We start from the raw sequence: 21,583 nt of genomic DNA, 5'->3' as shown, positions 1-21,583 counted from the left end.
TACTTTTATTGGAAATTATTATTAGGAAGTGATTAATCTAATATACGAGAAAGGGTGTTACTTTTAGGGTACTGTCCCCAAGTCCCACTGCCCACCTCCGGTTTCCCTCTGGGTCCCCCTAACCTTCAGCAGCACTGTTGGGGCCGTCTGGTCGGGGGGTCCCGGTGCTCTTTTTCCGCCGGTGCTTCTTCCGGTTGGAGTGGGGAGATGGGGGAGGCTCCAGCTTGGGGCTGGAACTGAGCACCTCAGCTGGGCCACTGGCTGGTGAGGGGAGAGTTGGAGAAGTGTGGGAAGAGGAGAGGGTGGGGGGCAGAGCAGTCCTGCCTCGTGCTGCTAAGAGCTCCACCCTGAACTGCAGCTGGGCCACCCTGGGAGAGCCAGACTTACAACCCTCTCTCCCCGGGGAGGGGTCTGCCCAGCCTTGGAGGAGGAGAAGGTAGAGAGATGAGAGGGTAGGAAACTCAGGCAGAGCATGATGAAGGCCAGAAGGAAACCCTGGCTTCTGCAGCCTGGAGGGGTGGAAAGGCGGCCCAGGGAGCTCACAGGGAGCTGAAGCCCCAGCAGCTCCGCACCAAATTTATCCTCAATCACACTCCCCGCTCCTCACAATTAATAGCAGAATTAGAAACAATCAGGGAGCTGCCTAATTACTGTCAATTAGAGCGCGCTAATCAAGCTCCCGTCTCCCACACCCCGCCCGGTGCTCACCACTAAATGTCAAACTTCATTAGAGGCAGACACGCTCCCTCCCTCCCTGCCTTCCTCCTTCCAGACTCAACAGAGGGGCCCCACCAAGGCCAGCACAGGCCTTCGGGATGGTGACCCCAGGAAGGGCCCCTAGCTCCCCTTCTCAGGCCCTCCATACTCACTCCCCGCAGGGGGGCCTGGACTTGGGTGCGAGGTGGGGCAGATTCCCTGTGCTGTGAGCGCCCAGTTCCTTCTTGCTGTCACAGCTCAGGCTGGGGGTTAGTGCTTCTACTGGGGATGGGGGCCTGTGAAGGGTCTTTGGGAGGCAAATCGGGCCAGGTGGTACTGCCCAGCCAGAGGAACAGGTTTGCCTGGGCTGCCACAGCCCACCTCCTGGCTTCCCAGGAAACAGTGGGTATCCTGGGGGTCTCCTCCCTTACACCTCACTTAGGAAAGGAGAGCAGAGCTGCGCCCATCTCCCTTTTAGCCTTCAGAACTGCTGATGGGATCTGTGGCGAAAGGCTTAAGATATGGGTGAGTAAGGAATGGGAAAGAGAGAGAAGGTGGGGGGTCAGAGTGTGTGTGTGTGTGTGTGTGTGTGTGTGTGTGTGTAGGCGCTCACTGAAGAGGCAGGGAGAAGAACTAAGATGAAGAAGATACAAAAGTGGACAAAGGGAAAAGAAAAATGAAGAGCTGAGAAAAGTAAGAGGGTGGGCGGAGAGAGAGAAGGTAGAGTTTTCGACCACCCAGACAGGGTGGGGCCCCAGCCTATCCAAGGAGGCAGCATGGGTGGGAAAACTACTTTTCTGGACCACTCCCTGGATCCTGGCTGCAAGGACCGCCCCCACCCCACGGCTGCCGCCTTCAGAATGTGTTTAAAGCCCCCAGCCTCCGACCTCCCTACTCAGCCGCTTCCCTGTCCCCCCCGCAGTGAGGCTGATGAGCTGACTGCGCAGGGGGCTGATGGGGATGCGGGAGCCGCCACCAGCTCTGCCTGGGGACAACGGTGGGCGGGCAGAGAAGCTGCAGAGGGAGGGTCTCTAGCGCCAGTCATCGGCGAGGGCCTGAGGAAAGCAGGGGGTAAGTGGGCAGGAAGCCGCACCTGGTGGTTGGAGAAGGAATAGAGCCCCTGCTCCATTTCCCAGACCCAGCACTGGCCCTGCAGCGCGTGGTCTCTGCGATGAGCCCTGGAGGGCTCCAGTGGGCCTTTCCCCTCGGCCCGGGCACCATCCCATCATAGCCTCCCAGGCCGCAAATGGCTGCTCGGCTGCCCTCCTCTGTCGCTTAACCGGGTCCTGCATACCTGGGGCCAGGGCAGCGGCCTCACTCCACTGGTCGGCACTGGAAACAGAGCAGGAGCGCTGGTGCAGCCCCTCAGGGCGTGGGCCAGCCCAAGCTGGGCTGCTGGCCGAGTGGGGGGCACCTGGGGGGGTGGGGGGAAGGGTCAGACTGGGAGGGGAGGCCAGGGGAAGGGTACACATAGACTCTCCTGAAAACAGGCTACGGACTAAGCCTGAGAAATTCCAGCAGGGTACTGACGAAAAATAAGGGCCTCTTGGGTTCCCCAGATACCAGGCCAGGCTTACTGGAGAACTGGAGGCCTCACATGGGCCCTCCACACCTTAGGAGGCAGCTGGTCCCAGACATCACACCCCTCCTCTCCATGAACATAAAGGCACACACTTCCACCCTCTCCCTGTGATCCGGGAGCCGGGACGGGGGAGTGATACTGACATCTGGCCATTATCCCCAGCCCCCTTCACCTCCTGGTCAGGGCCCTGCACCCTACATTCTAGTCCACATATGCTCTTTGCTTTGCCTCAGCTTTGCTGCCATTCTGATGAGAAACAAGTGTATCAAATTCAAGTAATTATGTCTAATTAGTATTAGTAATTATCCTGTTGGGCTGGAGAAAATTAATCTTTCGTTTCCCATCAGGGAAGAACGGTAGAGCCAAGGGGAACTGAAGGCTCCAGGAGTGCCAAGGCCGGGGCAGGCAGGGCTGGTGGTGGAGGAGGCAGGGCAGTGTGCACCCTCAGAATTCTCCTGCCTCATTCCCCAGGCACTGAGCCACTTGTGGAGAGATGGTGGGACAACCATGGGGCCTCAGAACCTGTAACAATTAAAGGGCCTACGCCAGGACGTGGAGAGCCTATGCCGCCCTTTCACCTCAGTCCACCTATACCAGTGTGGGGGCTGAGCCAGAAGGCAAAGGCCATGGGACGTCTGAGGACAGGTGGGCCATACCCAATGTGTTTGAACTGAAAGTGGAGGAGCTGGCCAGGTGTCGGAGGTTAGTAAGGAGGCAGAGACGGGGCCTGACGCTGGACAAAGCTGGAGAGAGCAAGCGGCAGACATGAGGCCTCATGAGACCCTGCGAGCACATGGGTCAAGTTTCTGGAAGCCTAGGGATGGGAAGCTCTGAGCTGAAGCCACTAGAAGGTAAAGGAACAGGCCAGACATCCCTAATGCTCTGGGGATAGTACGACACTGAAAGGTGGAGGGCACGTTTTGTGTTTCTCTTGTATTTGTCATAACACCCAAGGCAGGACCAGACACACAGTAAGTGCTTATTAATATACGTGTGGCGCCGAGACCGCCGGCCAGTCTATCCAGTTTCCAGTCCCCTCATGCTGATGCTTCCTTTTCAGAATCCTGCCCCCTCCCACTCTGGCCTAACAGGTCCCTGCAAACTTCGCCTTCTCAGCACCCTCCCTCTCCATCAGAAACCCTTCCAGGGAACATACTCAAACTCCTAACTTCTCAGACACCTTGCTTCTCCCCACCCCTCTCTTGCTTCCATCCCCTCCTGGGTTCCAAATCTTATTCCCACCTCATCCCTAGCCCCACCCAAAGACATCACAGGCTCAACTTCCTACCCAAGCCCCCCAACCCAAAACCCTGAGGGAGGGAAAGTGCTTTCCTTTTTCTTTGTTAATTCTCCCCTCATTACGCCTGCAATCCCACAATCAGTGTGCACTGTAATTGTCGAATTTGATGCTAATGATTAATGAATTAAACATGGAGCCATCAATTAGTCCTCGGAGGATAATTCTGCATAAAGCAGCGGATAATGTAATTACAGTAACAAAGATAATGAGATGTTAACATCGCCCGGTGAGCGGGAGACATGTGTGAGTGTGCATGAGGTCGGTGCCAGCGTGCGGCAGAGGGGACGCAGGCTTAGGTAAACGCCCGTCCATGCGCTCTGGGGATGTCAGTGAGTGTCTGTGGGTGCTGGTAATTATGCGGGTGATTGTGCATCTCGCTTCTCCATGCGCCACTTCTGCTCCCCAGGTGGAGGGTACCAGGGCCCAGGAATGTGACAGGACAGAATGTCTTATTGTTTCCCTCCCTTTGGGGAAATAGCCTAGCTTTCCTCTTGCCACCTGCCTTCAAAGAAATGTTCCCCTTGGGTGCACTTATACTTCCTCCTCCTCTGGTATGATATGAGAAACCCCAAGCCAAACCAGAGGCTGCCACTGTTGTCTGCAAACAGCTCTGGGAGAGCTCTTAGGGCCCCAGCTGATCCCCAGCCCTCTGCCCCTGCATGCAAGCGACTTCCCAGCAGCCCTGACCCTGCACTAAAGACGGTACAGAGCCTCTACCATTTTTGCCACTCGAGCAGACCATTCCCTTGTGCACCTCCCCAGGAGGCTCTCAGCACCCACTGTAATGGAGGGTTGTCCTTCTCATCCTTAGCATCCTTCCTTCCCTTCGTCCAGTAGAGCTCTCCCTCTGCACAATTCAAGGACTTCTTTCTGAGCTCAGGTGGCGTAGAGGACAGGACACAGCTTTTCAAGTCAGGCACAGTTAGGTTCAAACCCCAGCCCTACCACTTACTGTGGGATTGAACAGACAAGTTACTTAACTCTCGGAGCCTTTTTTCCTCCATAAAATGGAGATGATAATCTCATCTTCACAGAGCTGTGAAACTGGGGCCTGACAGTAGATCTACTGCACTTGGCACATCTCAGTCACTGGGTGTCAGTGCCCTCCCTTTGCCTTTCCCAGTGCCTCCAGACTGGTTAGCGGTGGCCGAACACCACCACTGGCGGGGTGCCGAGTGCTTATGGCCTCGCCTCAAACAAGAAGCACGCTCAGGAGGCCGTCATCTCACCTAGCTTCCCTTATCCCAGAGCTTCTCAATGCAGGTGGGCCCTATCAGCATTTCAGGTGGGGCAATTCTTCAGAGTCTGTCCCATCCACTCCAGGCACTTAGTACCCCAGCCCCGTGTCCGCTGAATGTCCGCAGCAGCCTCCTGTCATTGCGATAAGCAGAAACACCCCTGTGTCTCCACACGTACGCTGGGGAAGGCAGCAGACCTGTGCTGCGGAGAGCTGACTCCTGGGCAGGGAGACAGTGGCTGCATCCGGGAGGGCAGAACAATGTCTTGAGCAGCTCTTTCCGGGCCCAAGGAAAATGAGATAGAATTATCTAGGACAACATTAGGGATACTGAGGTCTTGGGAGGAAAGGTCCAGAAGCCAAGGTAGATCTGGGATGAGGGGGTCTAGGTGTGGGAGGGATAGCCCCCCGAAGAGCAATGTGTCTTAGGAGCCGCAGAGGCCTAGGGAGGCAGGCAGAGCCATGGCAGGAAGCAGCTTAGCATCTTTCACCTGAACTCACAGCATCATCTGGAAAAGTAAGAACCGGTGAAGGAAAAGTTGCCTTGCCTCAAACTCACACTCTCGGGCTCTGGCTCCTTTCTCAGGGCTGCTGGACACGTGGCAGAGTCTGCTTGGCCTCCACTTCCTCTCTAAACTCAGTCCTCTCTGAGCAAAGACCCCAACTCTCACTGCAGACCTGAGGACATCTGCCAGGTTGACCCCAGGCAGCTCTGTCCCCTTCCCCCTCCCTCTCTACCCACATGGCAAGCTTGGCTGAGGTGCTGGCCACGTGTGCCAGAGGTCCTGCCCCCACCACCAGACGTGGAGGAGAGATGGTCCCAGGACCGCTGATGCCACCTGTCAGCATGAGGCTATCTGGCCCCATTCTGATCTCTGAATCACTTGCTGGGCTGTACATCAGCTGCTACCTTTACAAACTCCATGAGGGCAGCATTTTGGCAAATGTGTTTGGCTGAGCTGATCCTGAAGCATGACTCTGGATGACAAGTGTGTTTGGAGCGCTGAGGATCCAGGCTGAGAAGGAGCAAAGCCCCATAATGCCTACCTTCCTAGGCCCCTGTTGCAGCACTCCCCACTCTTCCAGAGAAAGGAGGCAACACTCACCACAGCCCCCCACCTCAGCAGCCACCTCACCTGTGCCTCCACCCAGCTGTGTGTTACTCCGCTCCAAGGCCAGCCCGTTGGCCCGAGGGCTGGTGCCTGGGGCTGTGGCAGGTGTGGCTCGAGGCAGACGCTTCCCTGGCACTTTCACTGTTGTCCGCAACAGGTCAATCTCCTTGCCATGGATGTTCTGCATGTAATCCTAAGGGCCACATGGATACGAGAGATGAAGATTCATTAGGACAGGTCACCCTTCAGCAGCACTCTGTCTCTGGCAGTGACCCTTTTAACTCCTAAGTCTCTCCCCGCTGTGCTGCCTGGAGTGGGGGAAGCAGAGGGAAAGCTCAAGCTTTAAAAAGCAGGACTGTGGGGGCTGGCCCTGTGGTGTACTGGTTAAGTTCATGCACTTGCTTCAATGGCCCGGGGTTTATGGGTTCAGTTCCAGGGCGTGGACCTACACACGGCTCATCAAGCCACGCTGTGGTGGCATCCCACATACAAAGTAGAGGAAGACTGGCACAGATGTTAGCTTAGGGACATTCTTCCTCACCAAAAGAAGAGGAGGACTGTGAAGCCCAGAGAATACCTCCAAGTCTAGATTACACTCAGATCTACATGCTGACCACAGGCAGCTCTGGGGGCACTCAGCCAGGAGGGGAGCAGGGGCAGGGTAGGGGAGATAGAAGAGTCTGGAGCAGGGCTCCTTTAGGGAAGTCTGCTCAGGGGGCAAAGGAGGCTAAGTATGGGACCCAGGTGGAATTTAGGGGAGAGAGGGCCAAGATAACCAAGGAGAGGAAGTGACACGGGATACAGATGACTGGGTTGCCCCAGGCTGTGGATGGCTGGTCCCTGAGCATTTCAGCCCTGTTTTCAGAAGCTCCCACCACCACTTGGGGCATTGAAGACTTTTAAAGCCTAGAAGAACAGCACCTGATAACAAATATTTGTTGAGCAGTTAAAAGGAAGCCTTGATTCTTTTTGCAGTTCTTAGGAATATACAGACAGGTCCATAGTTTCACAGATGCCAGGGGGTATCCTATCAGCAGTAATAATAACCATCATCATCAACACATCACCTGCCCATTTGTGTGCCAGGTATTCATTGTACTGTAGCTGTATATTCTATCTGTATTTCATATATTACCTCCCGTAATCTTCATAACAACCTAGGAGGGAGGTATTACTACGCCCACCTTACAGATGAAGAAACTTAGGCTTAAAAGGTTAATCTACTAAGGTCACACAATCAGAAGGTGGTAGAGCCAGATTCAAGTGCAGGCTTTTCAGATTCCCAAGGCCGTGCACTGAAGGCAGACTTCCTGAGCCCAGGAACTCACCCTGACTTCAAGTCAGCACCTGGAGGGCCCCAGAAGTGGAGGAATGGGGAGGGAGCCAGAGTGGGAGCCACTCAGCGCTTTGACCCCCACCATCCCCACCTGTGCGACATCGGCCTGGGTGGCAGGGGCGGGGTGGGGCTGCAGAGCAGAGCCCTGCCCCTGCTCTTTGGCTTCCTATTTGAAAGCTGGGCGTGACCAGGGGCCCAGCTTTCCCCACTGCTTCTGGCCTCTCCTTCCAGACTGCTGACTCCCATTTCCACACTCCGTCATCTGTGAGCTCATCACCAGTGAGCACCTCAGCAGTTCCCAGCTAACATCCTCAATTAGAGGTGGTAAAAACTCCTTCCGGGGCCGGCCTGGTGGCGCAAAGGTTAAGTGTGCATGTTCCGCTTTGGCGGCCAGGGGTTCACCAGTTTGGATCCCAAGTGTGGATGTGGCACTGCTTGGCAAACCATGCTGTGGTAGGCGTCCCACATATAAAGTAGAAGGAGATGGGTACAGATGTTAGCTCAGGGCCAGTCTTCCTCAGCAAAGAGAGGAGGATTGGTGACAGATGTTAGCTCAGGGCTAATCTTCCTCAAAAAACAAAAATCAAAAAACCCAAACAAAACTCCTTCCTGAGTAGATTCTGGGTGGGTGACACCAATTTAACTTTGAACTGGAATTCCTTTGATTGGCCTCAGAATCAGTGCCTCTTCTCCCCCCCTGAAGAGCACCTCTGGGCTGTTCTGCTTCCTGAGCGGTGCCGGCTCAGACACAGTCCTCAGGTCCTCAGAGGCCCAGCTTGCCTACCTTTACCTAGCTTTGGGGCATCAAGACTTCTTGTCACCCAGGCGTTTTCCTACCTTCTCACCTCTTAGCTTCAGGGAAAAGGGACAATGTCCTCTGCTTAAAAGAGCAGATGGGAAGCGCTGCCTTTTGGCAAGCAGGGAAAGGGTTGGGGTTGGCCAGGGCTCAGGGACTGCCCCTCACTCTGGGAATGACCAAGAGGACATCAAGTAGAAAAGGATCACCTGCCCCAAGGAGCCAAGAGAACATGGGGTTTCCAGTTAGGAAGAGGAACAAGAACAAGGAAAGAGAGAGAGCACCCAGCACCGGCCTCCCTCCTGCATTTCTGTCATTAGGCTGGATGTCACTATAGGATGGGTCATCAGGGGACCGGCGGGAGGACTGTGGGGAGGAAGGGGCACCACTGATGCTAACATGCTGGCCTCACCAGCCAAGTACGACTCCAGGGAGACCAGGCAGGAACCGTAGTCGCCCTTTATTCTCCAAGGGGCTCTGATACCTTCACAGGCAGATGGTCCTTCAGAAGAACCAGAGGGTCCTAGCCAGCAAAGAAGCAGCCCCCAGAAGCGTGTGTCTAAGAAGGAGCTGCCCTACCTGCAGCTTTGAGCCGCATCTGTGCCCTCCTGCCACCACCTAGTCCTCTGTGAGGAAAGGCGCCAGGTGCCTAGCCTCAGGCACATCCTGCTCCAAAGGTGTTTGCTTCGCATCTCAGAATCACAGAACCACATCACTGAGAAGTCAACAAGAGCAGTCTGTGCCTATGGCAGGACCCCTTTGACAACCTCCAACCCCCACTATGCTGGGTGCTGCCAGGGCTCTGTGCCCAGCGCTGAGCCTCAGCAGAATGGCTGGGAAGGAAACAAACCCAGAAGCCCCTTTCCTGCCCACCAATGTCCCTTCTATCCATCCCTTCTCCAGCAAATTCAGCCCACCCCACCCAGTCACTATTGGCTCTCTGGTCTTGCTTTCAGACCAGCATCCAGTATGTGACTTCAGTCTCGGCCCTCCCTACTCAAGCCCCAACATCCCAGTGACTTGGCTTCTGCATGTACCCATCCTGGGTCCCTGCACACAATCACATCTTAGAGCGGTTGCTCCAGACAACTGTCAACAGCTGGCTGGGCCGAAGGCACAGCTGTAGTCCCTCTCCTGGGGGAGGGGCTTGGGCTGCTCTAGTTCACAAGGAGGTCACAGCAGCTGCAACAGTTTTCAGGCCACACCACAGCCCTGGGATGCCCAAGCTGGGACGTAGCAGGAGCAGCTGACCTTATGCTAGGAAGAAGAGCTGCATGGAGGGACTCTGTTCAGGGCCAAGAAGCCAGACACCAGCCTTAAGGGGAAAGGACTGGCCCCCTTCAGCATCTCTGACCACACTGGATAGGTGTTCCTTGTGCTGGTGCAGGCCAGCACCAACAGCTCTCCTCTCTGTGCCCTACGCCAGGCCAGCTCCAGGGCTAAGTTGAGAGGTGGAACCCGGCCCTGAGGAGAGTGGTGAGGAGCTCGAGGAGCAGCAGCAGGAATAGGGACATCAGGGGCAGAGCAACAGCGTTTCCCTCCGTCAGCAGAACGAGGAGCTCAGCGGCGGTGGTGGCAGCGGCTGCTCAGGAGAGCGGTCACCACGGCTGCCTTTATTACCCACCATCAAACAGCAATTTCTTCCCCAGCCTCCTCGCTAATTACCCAGCCAGCGTTCTCATCTCGTTTTATTACTGGAATTAACAACGAGTTCAGAGCGTGGAAAGCTATTAAGATGTGTGATTAAGCCACATTCAATTAGTTTCTACAAACAATTTAATTGATGTTGCAGATAGAATTAACAGAAGGTGATTGTGTGAATGGCTCCGCTGGCTGCAAAATGGGGGAGGCTGTGGCGGGCTCTCTTGGGCCAGGCAAGGATCGGGCGTGAGGCTTGAGTCGTGCCCACCAGCCCTTCCTCTGCACGCCTGTCCAGCCCCTCTAGCCTGATAGGCCTCCATCAGTAGGGGAGTCACCAGGCCTGCTGCCCTTAGGTCTCAGGCAAGAGCTGTCCCTGCGAGGAGAGCTGGACTAGGCCAAGAGTTCTGTGTGCACCTCTGGAGTTACCAGAGGGTCGTTTCTCTGCACAACTCCCTAACAGGAGGAGGCCTCTGAGGGAAGCCGGGCGGCTCACTGAGAAGGAAGGTACCTGCTCACTGCTGGCAACTTAGAAGCTTGCTCATGTTGGAAAAGACGGCAAAGGGGAGATGGAGCAGATAAGCCAACAACACACGAGTGCAGGAGCAACCAAGGAAGGAAATCAAGAAGCCAGAGGGGTGGACAGAGTGAAGCAGCCTCTGCTAGGAGTAAACTCAGACCCCTGTTCATGCAGCTGCACACGGCAACCTTTGGTTTGGCCTTCACTCAATACTTTCATCGGTACAACCAGTTTTGAATCTGATTCGTCTTGTGAATGAGAAGAGAAGCATCTACAGTTCCTCCTGGCATCCAGTGTCGGGGAAGGACTGTGGGCTGTGCATTTTGACCCCAGAGCCAATGGGCAGCCAATGAAGAGCTGACAAATGGGGAGCCCATGCTCTCAAAGGCACTGTTCACTCAACCTCTTCATGATGTCCTGCGGCTGGGAGAGCAGGAGGGGGCCTAGAAGGGGCTGGGGCCTGGTGGGTGCTAGGGCCTCAGGTGCTGGACTAGCAGAGCTATCTGCCTCTTAGACTCACCTTGCAAGAAACCAAGGACAGGCCTGGAAGCCCCTGACACCCAGATCCTGTCCCAGGTCTCTGAATACACTAAGCTACACACAGCTCAATATGCATAGTGCTGGAAGGGACTCTGGGGGAGCTCAGACACCCAGCCCGGCCCAGGCCAGGCAGGTAGCCCATCGGCTCCCTCTGCCCTCCTTTACTTGACAATATGTCTGGGAAACACTTGCCCTAATGTTAACTCTTCAGCAACTTTCTTAGCCAGCCCTGAAGGGAGGTGCTCTCGGCATGTGCAGAAAAATCTGGGTAATGCTTAGAGTCAAAGTCATGGGTCCAAGTCTTAGCTCAGTCACTGGCTGGGTGACTTTGATGATCCAACAAACTCCACCAAGCCTCTGCTCTCCAGTTTGTTACGTTATGTGTAAACCAGCATTTCCTCATGCCTTTACCTTCCCTTCCTAAACCAAACCCAAAATCAAACACAACACCCAACACCTACCTCCACATCCCAAGACCCCTCTACCATCCCTCTCCTCTACCCTGGGCTTCCTCCACTATCTGGGCCGTGGGGACAAGTAGAGGCGACAGAGCATGGCACTCAGGTAGGGTAGCACAAAGCAGAAGGAACAGGTAAGGATGCAGCAAAGGCAGAGGCTAAGGCCACCTCCACACAGGTGGGGGAAACTGCGATGCTTTAAATAGGCTAGTTCCCAGCTCACCAGGCAAGATGGTGCCTAAGCAGAGAGCACACGCATCCTGCTGGAGTACCGGGGCGCAAAAGTACAACCGGCTGGGAGTTAGGAGGTGCCTGTGTGCGTTCTCGGCCTCAGCCTGTGAATGGGCATGGCGGGCCCTTGGCCGCTCTCAGCTGGGAAATACTGTGGTTCTGCTCTTTCTGGTACAAAGGCTCTGCACCCGCACGGTGGTCCTTGACTTGCTGAGACACTTGTGCCTTGGTGTCAGTGCTTTCCCTAGTAGCCTTGCTGCCTCTCATCCTCCCATCAACTCTGCAGTGGGACCAGGTCTGTGTGCGAGGAGGAGGCTGGAGTAGGGGAGAGGATGGTACTGAGGAGACTTTGAACTAAATACCCAAGGTCGCCTGGGTGTGGCCCTTTTCCAAGCCCCCAGTTTCCTGGCACTGGCTCCCACCCCGTAAAGTCAGGGACACTAGGAGGGAACAGTCTAACCTGGGTGTCCCCTGAGCCAACGGGAAGGGCCAGTGCCCGAGGACTCAGATATGGAGAAACCCAGCAGGGCCAGGCTGGGCTCTGGCCTGACTGGGAACAGACTGCCCACTGGCTATTCCCAGGCCAGGCCTCCGTGTGTCTCCTCGGCGGGGCTGTCTGGCAGTGCTCTCAGGACCAGGTTATGGGCAAAACTGTGGACCCAGCACCTCTTGGGTTAGGCCTCCCTGATACCTTGTGCAGATTCAAAGGCAGGCGAGGGACCCTCTGAGGCAGGCCCTGGGCCTCTGGGCCGGGGGTGGGGCTGGCCACGTGCTGTGCTTGAGGGGCTTCACAGGAGAACTCATTAGCCCCACAGTGGGGTGGTGACAGAGATGGATTCTGGTGACAGCTGTGTGCTGGAGCCACGCAGTGAGGAGAGGGGGAGGAAGGAAGGGTGGGGGAACTGCCATAGGGGCCACTCTACAATCACTGCAGCCCCCCTACTGGGGCATAGGCCACACACCCTCCAGACCCCTCTACCCACACGTAACGCCACTCCCACTCTCATCTTCCCAAGGGGACATGTCCAAGGCCCCACACCATCCTCAGCAGCGCTGGCTTAACTACCCTCTAACTCCCCATCATCAGAGGCCCAGAGCCCAGGGATCCCCCACTGGTATGGCTCCCCTAGAGACAACTGGTTGGCAACACTGGCACCCCCAACTTTAGCAAGTCCATGTAAATGGGCCCAATCCAGTTCTTAAACCAAGTAGAATGGAGGATGAAGAGTCTGACTGCACACACCAGCCTGGCCTAGAGGTGACTATCCCCGGGGGTGAGTTTTCTCCAAAGGGCTTGGCCACAACTCAGAGCTTTAGTGTTAAGGGTTCGACCTGGGCCCGGGTCTCGGAGTCTGTGCAGTTCCCAAGCCACAAAAGTGAGGTCGTTTCTCAAGGGAAAGTCCATTTGAGCTCACTAAGGTCTGCTTCCTTTTGGTCCTGGAGTCAGCCCCCTTCACACTGTGTTCCTCCTCCTCTGGCCCCAGCCCTCTTCCAGGTCCAGCGCTCCCCCGGACTCACGTGCAGACTGGGGTGGTAGGTGAGCAGCCCGTTGTCACAGAGTGTCACGTACTTCTTCTTCCACTCCTTGTTCAGGGACTTGCCACTCCGCTTCAGCAGGATGCCCTGAGGACAGAGGCCACATCAGAGAACAGGGGCCAGCCCCACACGTCACAGGCATGGGGAAGGTCACAGTGTCATTAGGTAACTTCATCCTCCATCCCCTGTCCTCCTGGGCCACTGTGATTAACTGAGCAGAGGCCATCCAGGACTAAGGCTGAACTAGGGAGAACCAGTTAACTGAACCTTCCACAGAACGTGGCAATCCCTGACCACCCTCCGGGAGGCAGCCTGGGACCCACCTCTCCAGTTACTGTGGGCCCCTGTCCTGGGGGGTGTCTCCTTTCCCTCAGGACGTGGAGCTGGAGGAGCTCCTCACAATAGGAGGCCAGGGTTACATGGCCCCCCAGCAGTGATGCTCCTGCCCATGCATCTACAGGCTGAGGTGAGAACTCAGAAGGACCCTGGCCTTCAACCTGCTGTGACAACCCCAGAATAGGGCAGAAAATCCCATAACCTTCCCCAAAATGACCCCAGACTCCCACAAGGCAGGCAGTGGGGAGACATAGCCATAGAGCTCAGCAACCAAATTTCCTGTGTAAGCTGATAAGACACTCAAGTGTAGAAATTGGGGCCTGGCCCCGTGGCCTAGTGGTTAAGTTCGGTCTGCTCCACTTCAGTGGCCCAGGTTCAGTTCCTGGGCACAGACCTACACTACTCATTGGTGGCCATGCTGTGGCAGTGACCCACATACAAAACAGAGGAAGACTGGCACAGATGTTAACTCAGGGCAAATCTTCCTCAGCGAAAAAAATAAACAAATAAAGTAAAATAAGAAAAAAAATAAAAAGGGAAACATTAAAAAATATATATATAAAAAAAAAAGAAGAGCATGAGGACGAATAAGAGCTCCATGAGGGCAAAGATTTTTGTGGTTTTGTTCATTGGCACACCTTCAGCACTGTGACAATGCCTGGGACATAGCAGACACTCAGGAAACAGCTGGTGGCTGGGCTGGGGAAAAGCCAGCCAAGACTGTGTGGCTATCAGGGATACTGAACGCGGGAGGTGGGCCCCAGCTAGCGAGCTGCAACCTGACCATGCCCAGGGACAGCCTCTGCTGCCTTCCTCTACCGGTAACCCTTGAAGATGCTCTCACCCCTCTGGCTCTCTCCCTGAAACAACAGACAGCGTGAGAGAATGGCTGAGGATGGAGGCTGGGGTCAGGGAGAGGACAAGGACAGCCACCAAGGTATACAGGTGGCAGATTCCCCAAGACCAGCATCGCACCCCCACGGATCCCCTCCTCCCAAACTCAGGAAGGCTGAGAAGAGGCAGCTCCCAGAGATTCCTAGACAAAATTCCTATGATGGAGAGCCACACGGACGAGTCAGGATCGGCAGCGGATGGGAGAGAATGGGGGAAGCACCCTGAATCCATCCCAACGCGTATCAAAAAGGAGGAGCTCTGAGAAACTCAGCCCTGTAATGGCTTCTCTTTTAGGAAGGAGGGCCCTGCCCTAAGGCAAGCAGAAAAAGAGCGATTAGGGGTGAGACAATGGGAAGTCTCTCTGTCATCAGCTATGGTCCTGAGGCCCACAGTGGGGATAAACCCCAATTTCATTGCTCCTTCCCCCTCTAAGCCCTTCCGAAGAGAAGGCTCAGCCCTAGAGGGATGCAATTAGCAAAGAGGTGATCTGGGATTTCCTGCCTGATTTCTCCCCACTAACAAGGACCAAGGTGGAGGTAAGACAGGGCCCTATGTTCCAGTCTCCTCCTTTTCAACAGATGTTTCACGTCCTTGCTACCCCTCCTTCCTTCCTCTATCCTTCCCCTCCCACAGCCCCCAAAGACCAATGCTATTGCAGGAGATGTGGCCATGTGAGACGGGAGCTGGAGTACTTGGCCAACTGAGGACACATCCTGCTACCTGGTACCCCATCAGCATGAGAGACCCTAGCCTCACAAGGAGCTTCTGAAGACAAGCGGTGTTAATGGAACCCTCACTAGACAACAGGGTGGCTGGAACATTCCAGAAGGCAATCGGGCCCCTGCCTCGGGGTCTGTGATGGAACCTTGGTGACCTGCCTCTGGGATTAGCACCCACCCCTTACAGGCCAGGAACAAGGAAAAGTACAGTTTCTCCCTCTCCCCTGACTGCAGACAATGCCCCTGCGGACAATGCCAGATTCTCATCCCGCTCCCTCTCAGAAAGGGATGGGAGAGTGGCTGCCTTGCTGGCTCGCCTGCTCCTCAATCTCACTCCCTCCTTTTCCGCCACCGACCCAGCCTTCACCTTCAATGGGAGATTCCACACCAGCCTGTGTTGTCAAATGCTTCAAAACTGGGCCTCGTCCCCACCCCTGTCCCTTCACCTTCATCATGTTTGGGCGCCTCCCTCGTGGGTCCAGCTCCCAGTCAAGGGAAAGGGAAGCCGGGCTCTGCTCTCCCTTCTGCCACCAAACAGCCCTTAACATCAAACAGGTCATGTAACTGAGTGGGCCTCGGTTTCCTCAGACAGGGGAGCGGACTCTGGCATGAGGTCCTCCCTCCTCCAAGCAATGAATCAGGAATCAGGATGTCGAGGAGGCCAGTCTAGGAGAGAAGCTCTTTCCTATCCAGAACTCTTTCCCCTCCTTCACCTGGGCCCCTCTCAGGGAGGAAGCAGAGGAGCTGCCCACCAGCGGTAATGAGCTCGTTAGCCAGAACTGTGGGAGGAGCGCCGGCTCAGTAGAGAGAGGCATGTGCAGCTGGCCAGGGAACAACCCGCTGCCCACGCCCATCTCCAGCCCGCCTCTCACCTGCCCAGCCCTGCTCTGCCCACACAGTGCCAAGACACAGAAGCAGCAGAAAGCTGGGCTGGCGAGAGGCCTGCCTACCCGCGCCTCCTGTTCCCTCTCACATCTTGTGCTCCAAGGAGGGAGAATGAGCTACAGGGGTTCCTGCTACCCTCCCTGGCCAGCCGGGCTGTGCACGGTGGAGCAGGAAGCAATCTGGGGCGTAATGGGAGCGGTGCGGAGGCGACAGCCCCCAGAGGACCCGTTCCCGCCGCCGCCTCCCTCCCAGCTCCGCCAGCCGGCTTAATTGCGGAGTCCGGATTGATTGGGAATGCAAATGGCAACTGAAATGCAATCTCCACTCCCAGCAGGAGAAGGGGGGAGGGGGAAGGAACGGAATGGGGAGACCAGGACAGGAGGGCTGGAAAGGGGTTGGACCGACCCAGGGCAGCGGGGAAGTTTGGGGGGCGGGGCGCTGGGGAGGAGCGCAAGAAACCAGAGAGTGGATGAGCACATCCCCACGCTGCGTGTGATCCCGCTGCAGAGCACAGGCCTAGCTACCTGCCTCCAGCTGGCAGCACAGTGGACTGCACTCGGGTTCCTTCCTGGCGGTGTCTGTCCCACTGAAAGTCCCTGAGGTTTAGGGGCCTGTCACACCCAAGTGACCTAGCTGACCTCCTGGCCAGGCCAGAATCCCAGGTACAAGTTCACAGGTCTTCAACCCCCAGCCCCAGAGCTCCCCCTTCCCCCCAACGTGGGGGATTCAGGGAAGAGATCAATCAGCCTGTACCCAAGACAGGAAGAGGGGCCTTTGGGGCTACACTCATCTCAAAGCACAGGCCCCCAGGGAAGGAGTTCTCTCTTACTTACTAAATGTTTACATGTACACACTCAGAAAGAACCCGCCCCCCAAAGGAGGGAGTGACAGTCCTCTGCCGGAAGCACATCCGCATCACCTGGCCTGGTGAGAGGGCTGCAGGGAGGCACTCAGTTTGTGCAGGCCCAGAGACAGGTGATCACACCATCAATAGGTTTGTGAGGACCGATTTTGCACCCAGACACACACAGGCACAAGGGGAGGTGACTGGCTGCTGCCACCCCTCTCAACCTCTTCACCTGTCTTCCAGGTAGGCTGACCCAACTAGAGCAGTCCTTGTCAGACATCAGTGCAATGACATTTCAGGAGAAGGCTGAAGAAGAAACACAGGACATGGAGCAACACAGCGTTCCTCGCTCTGCCCTCTGGGACCCTCACATTCTAAATGGGCCTCCACTGTGGGGTCAGACACCTCCAACCTTAACACAGGAATTCTGGTCACACTGCCAGTGGGCCCCAGACGCCCCAGCCTGGAGGGCCACACCTGACCACAGGGCCCTGGCCAGGGTGAGCTCTGGCCATACCAGTCTCCTCTGTGGTCAAAACCTGACGACATGGTCCCTGTAGACATGGCATTGCTAACCACTGGCTCCCCAGATCTGTGCCAAGCCCAGCATCCTGGGGGTATAGCAGACTAACACCAGGCCACGTGCCCTTATCCCAACAGGTACCTCACCTAGCAGGCTCTTGCTTGAGCTCCAGCGAGACACCTCCTCACTCTACCCTCCACCAACTCAGCAGTTCCAGAACCCTGCCCAGCACACCACCATCTCTGCACAAAGATAGCCTCCATCATTCAATGTCTTTTTCCAGCGTGGGGACTGACGACAGGTCTGGGAGGATCCAAGCTTTGGGGGGGCCCAGCCCTGCCAGGGAGTGACTCAGAAAGGCGGTGGAGAAAAGACTAGGTGGTGGCACCTCAACTAAGTTTTTTCTTTACAAATGAATGGAGGCTCATATGGACAAGATTGAGCCAAAAAACCTACAGAAGAACCAGCCTTCAGTATGCCCATCAATGAGTATGCCTCAGGGTACTCTTTTGGGAATGCTCTTCCTTTTCTGGGAGGAGGAGAGGTAGGCCAGAGCCCAGACTCCTCTCCAGGTCACCCAACTCCAAAACCACTGGCAGGAGAGCAGCTGAGGACAGCATGTGGCTCTCTGCTGCCCCCTCGTGGTCGTGAGGAGGAACGAGCAGAGCCCAGCGAGGGGCAGCTCCAGGCCCAGGCCGCAGCAGCCGCTCTAGCCGCTCTTCCCAGAGGTCCATCCTTCTTAGTGAGGAACCTCTCCTTGTGAAGGATTCAGGCCGGGCAATGGAGGGGGGGGAGGTGCTCGCCTCTTATACCATCTCCCAGAGGCCTGGAAAAGAACCATCCTCTAGCATTTCCTGGGCCTCGTCTCAGCTCCTCTTTGGCCACAGGGGAAGGGAGTGCTGACCTGTTTAATGGGGATGGCCCGACCACTCCCGATACTGTCCACCTTGCACTCGGAGGCTTTTTTCTCCCGGTCCAAGTCAGCACCCTTTCGAGACTAAAAGAGAAAAGAAGAGACGTGTTAAAGGGGCCCAAGGTCCATGGGGGACAGTTGCCCACCTGGAATGCCCAGCCCTCCCATCCTCCCTCCTCCTGGGCAGGCCCTAGCAGTGGGGCAGGGCCGGGGCGGCGGGACCGGGAAGGAACTGAGACCACGAGTATTCCAACGGGTTTATTCTTACACACGGCACCATACAGAGCAGCACAGTTCACTGAGCCGGGCCCGCCCCTTACAAAAGAGCAAGGACACGAAATACCGAGGGTGTGAGGACCGCACAGCCCAGGGGGCTGGGGCATAAGAGAAGGGAAGGGGCGAGGAGTGGTGGACGGTGGGGCTGAGGGATGGCCTGGAGCACAGGGCACGAAAACTGGGGAGAGCAAAGTCCAGAAGTGAGCGGGCAGTGGCCCGTCTGCAGCACAGACACCACACGGCACGTTGCACCGAGCATGTCGGCGTGGCCCAAGGGGCACAGTGGATGGAGAGAGAGAGGAGAGAGGCCAGAAGAGGCCCTGCGCCCCTGCCAGGCTCCTGGGGCAGAGCCCGCCCAATGCGGATCCTAGGAAACGGGGAGGCCAAGAAAGGAGAAAGGCAAGCGCGCAGCGGTGGCTGTGGCGTCCGGAGCGGAGCAGGAACGGCAGAAGTCCATGCAGGAAGGAGCAGAGGAGGGGAGGGGCAGGAAAGCTCCCCCCAGGAGCAGCTGGGCCGGGGCGGGCGCTCGGATGCCCCCGCCCCTCTGGGCCTGTCTCGCTGGCCTGGCGCCTGGCGTGGGGCCGAGCTCCCTTCTTCTCCATGCAGCGAGCCTGGCGCAGCGCGTCCAGCCGGGCCTGGTCCCCGGCAGCCCCCAGCCGCAGGCTCCAGCGTTCCTAGCCTTCCCTGGGGGTGGGGGTTAGTTACAAAGGTTCCCGTGGGTCTCTGGAGTGGGGAGCACGGCGGCCGCTTCTCATCTGAGAGCAGTCCCAGGGCCCGGCCCGCCTCCGGCCCCGCACAGGGGAGAATGTCCAGAGGTGCTGTGTGTCACCACCTGGTCTTCTAATTTGGAAGGAGTTGGAAAGGCCTTTTTGTTGATGAAAAGTTGGAAACAGTGGCACATATCTGCAAATATCGAAAGAATAAAGATTTTGGCAAGTTATACTCAAGCCCCGCACAAGTCGGTCAGCACTGGTGAGGGCAGAAACCCAGGCACCTGGGGAGAGGCAGCAGCGGGATGAAGAGGAGGAGGCGGCGGCGAGGCAGTGGCCGGGCAGTCCATCTCAGCGGGGAATGTTCACCACACGCAGCCTGGGCCCCACATCCCTCCTGTTCTCCAGGCTGCCGGGAGCCAGGGCACAGGGAAGGGGCGAAGGACTACAGCCGCAGCATGGGGGGAGCACAGCCAAAGGAATGGGAAGAACTGGGCCAGGGACTGCCGCCTGCAGCTGCACCATCAGTGCCTGCCCTGGGTCTCTCCTGGGCGCCAGAGCCTCTGCCCCTTTGGCCCAGGGAGGAGGAAGGTGCATGGGACCGCTGCCACAGGGTCCCCAAACAGAAGAGCCAGTTGGGGGCATGGGGTGCAGACTGCCCCAGCCAGGCTGGTGAGCCAAGAGGCCTCCAACCACCAGAGGATCTCTGGGAGCCCAGGGGGCACCCCCCCAAGGAAGGGAACCAGGGCGCGAGCAGCAACAGAACGAGTACATGAAGTCATGGGGGGATGGGATGGCCACGTCCAGCGGGAGGGCCACAAGGGCACCAGCCATGGAGCAGGAAGGCTCTGCTGGGGAGGACGATGAGGCGAGGGAGTGGCCCCCTAGCGACGATGAGAGGGGGAGGTCCTGAGATGCACCCCTAGAGACGGACAGGTCTTGAGGCTGCCTCGGGGACAATGGCGCAAGTGAGGTCACCATGGAAACAATGGAAAGAAAAAATAAGGTTGCCACAGTGAAGATGGAGAGAATGAGAGGGCTGGAGGGAAGGCTGTGCCGTGAGCGCACGCAGCAACGAAGGCAGGCGGAGGCAGCACGGTGGAGCAGGCAACAGAGCGCGCAGGGCCAGGAGTGCGAAGGCGAAGGCGCGCGGCGAGGAGGCCATGAGCTAGGCATGGGCATCAGACAGAGGGTGGCAGAGGGAGGAGAGCGTGCCCTGGGGTGTTGCAGGACTAGCAGCAGAGGAAGGTGAGAGACTAAGAATGATGCTGAGGATGGTAACTGAGGCAGGATGTCAGGGAGCAGGTGCCGAGGGCACAGACGGTCGTCACTGCAAACACAGGCACCTGCAGGCTTTACAGCAGCAGCAGCAGCAGCAGCAGCAGCAGCAGCAACAGGTGTGGGCACAAGCAGGCAGCCCGAGGCCCTGTGTGTCTCGATGGGTGTGAATAGAAACAAGAAGCTGTGAGTCTAGGCAGGGTCGGGGCTGGGGAAGTGCAATGCACGGCAGCAGCTTGTCAGCAGAAAGAGAGTCAGTCAGCATGGACGGGGAGGGGGCGCGTGGCAGGCAGAGGGTAGATGGAGGCAGGCAGACCTGGCAGAAGTGTGCTGGTGGGTGGAGGCAACAGTGAATGAGCAAGGCCTGGGGAGCACTGGCTGCCTGGGCAGGGTTCCTGAGAGCCTGGCTGGGGCCTGGCCTGGCCAGCAGGACACAGAGCCAGACTGAGCGCCAAGCCCTGACGCTCAGAAAGAGGCACACGGATGACGCAGAAAGACAGGGCCATGTCCTGAGAATCCACACGGGCAGCTCACCCACCTGTGTCTGACCCAAGACTCCTGGCATGGTCCAGCCAATCCCAGCTGGAGGGTGAGAGTATGGGGTGGGTGCTGTGTGTCAGATGCTGGGCATGGAGAAACAGCAGACTCAGGGCACCTAAGAGCTGAGGGGCCGGGCCCCAAGCAGTGGATGGCACATGGGACCCCGGGGTGAAGTCCATAGGGAGGGGGAGAAAGGGTGGGCCTGTGGAGTCCTGAGTCAGGGTGGAGAGCCACAGGCTGGGATTCAGGAGATGGAGGCCTAGGAAAGATGTCTAAGCCTTTGTTAAATCAGTCACTGCAGGGTGTGGGAAGCGTGAGGTGATGGACAATAGCAGGAATGCAGACTGTGAGGCCTGGGCCCTGGTTCTAGCTCTGCCAGAACCATTCTAGTTCTGGTTCTAACTCTTCACACAGCCTTGGGCAAGTAACCTTGGGGCCTTGGTTCACTGCAGAATCAAGGTGTCGGGAAGGTTAGAGCACAGGCGTCAAAGGCCGCTCCAGCTGGCCAAGAAGCCCTACGTGATTGGGGGTGGGGGGTGAGTGTGTGCAGCAGGGGCAGGAGGATCTGTGTGGATATGCCGAGGGCAGCGCCCTGTGGGCTCAGAAGAACGGTCTGGAAGAGTCTGGGTGTGGAGGAGGGCACCAGTAAGGAGCCTACAGAAGCTGCTGTGTGTCTGTGT

General features: G+C 57.0%; 1 protein-coding gene across 13 annotated transcripts in view; it reads right to left on the bottom strand.

Annotated features, from left to right (window-relative positions):
• AGAP3 (ArfGAP with GTPase domain, ankyrin repeat and PH domain 3) overlaps positions 1-21,583 on the bottom strand; it is a 56,847-nt gene that overhangs the window by 4,195 nt on the left and 31,069 nt on the right. For 4 of the 13 annotated variants that reach the window (XM_070616821.1, XM_070616819.1, XM_070616816.1 and 1 more), the window contains 3 exons: positions 18,091-18,183; positions 12,965-13,069; positions 5,952-6,120 (listed from right to left, as the gene is read on the bottom strand). In XM_070616821.1, the coding sequence (XP_070472922.1) occupies positions 5,952-6,120; positions 12,965-13,069; positions 18,091-18,183 (367 nt within the window). Of the gene's footprint in view, positions 1-123; positions 262-1,990; positions 2,111-5,951; positions 6,121-12,964; positions 13,070-18,090; positions 18,184-18,342; positions 19,279-21,583 lie in introns of those variants that run through there. The other 9 variants (XM_070616817.1, XM_070616815.1, XM_070616813.1 and 6 more) reach the window with 3 other exon arrangements.

This window comes from Equus przewalskii, chromosome 4, assembly GCF_037783145.1.
Source record: "Equus przewalskii isolate Varuska chromosome 4, EquPr2, whole genome shotgun sequence".
Taxonomy (NCBI): Eukaryota; Metazoa; Chordata; class Mammalia; order Perissodactyla; family Equidae; genus Equus; species Equus przewalskii.
Note: the sequence above shows the minus strand (reverse complement) of the source record. Positions and strands in the feature narration are given on the sequence as shown.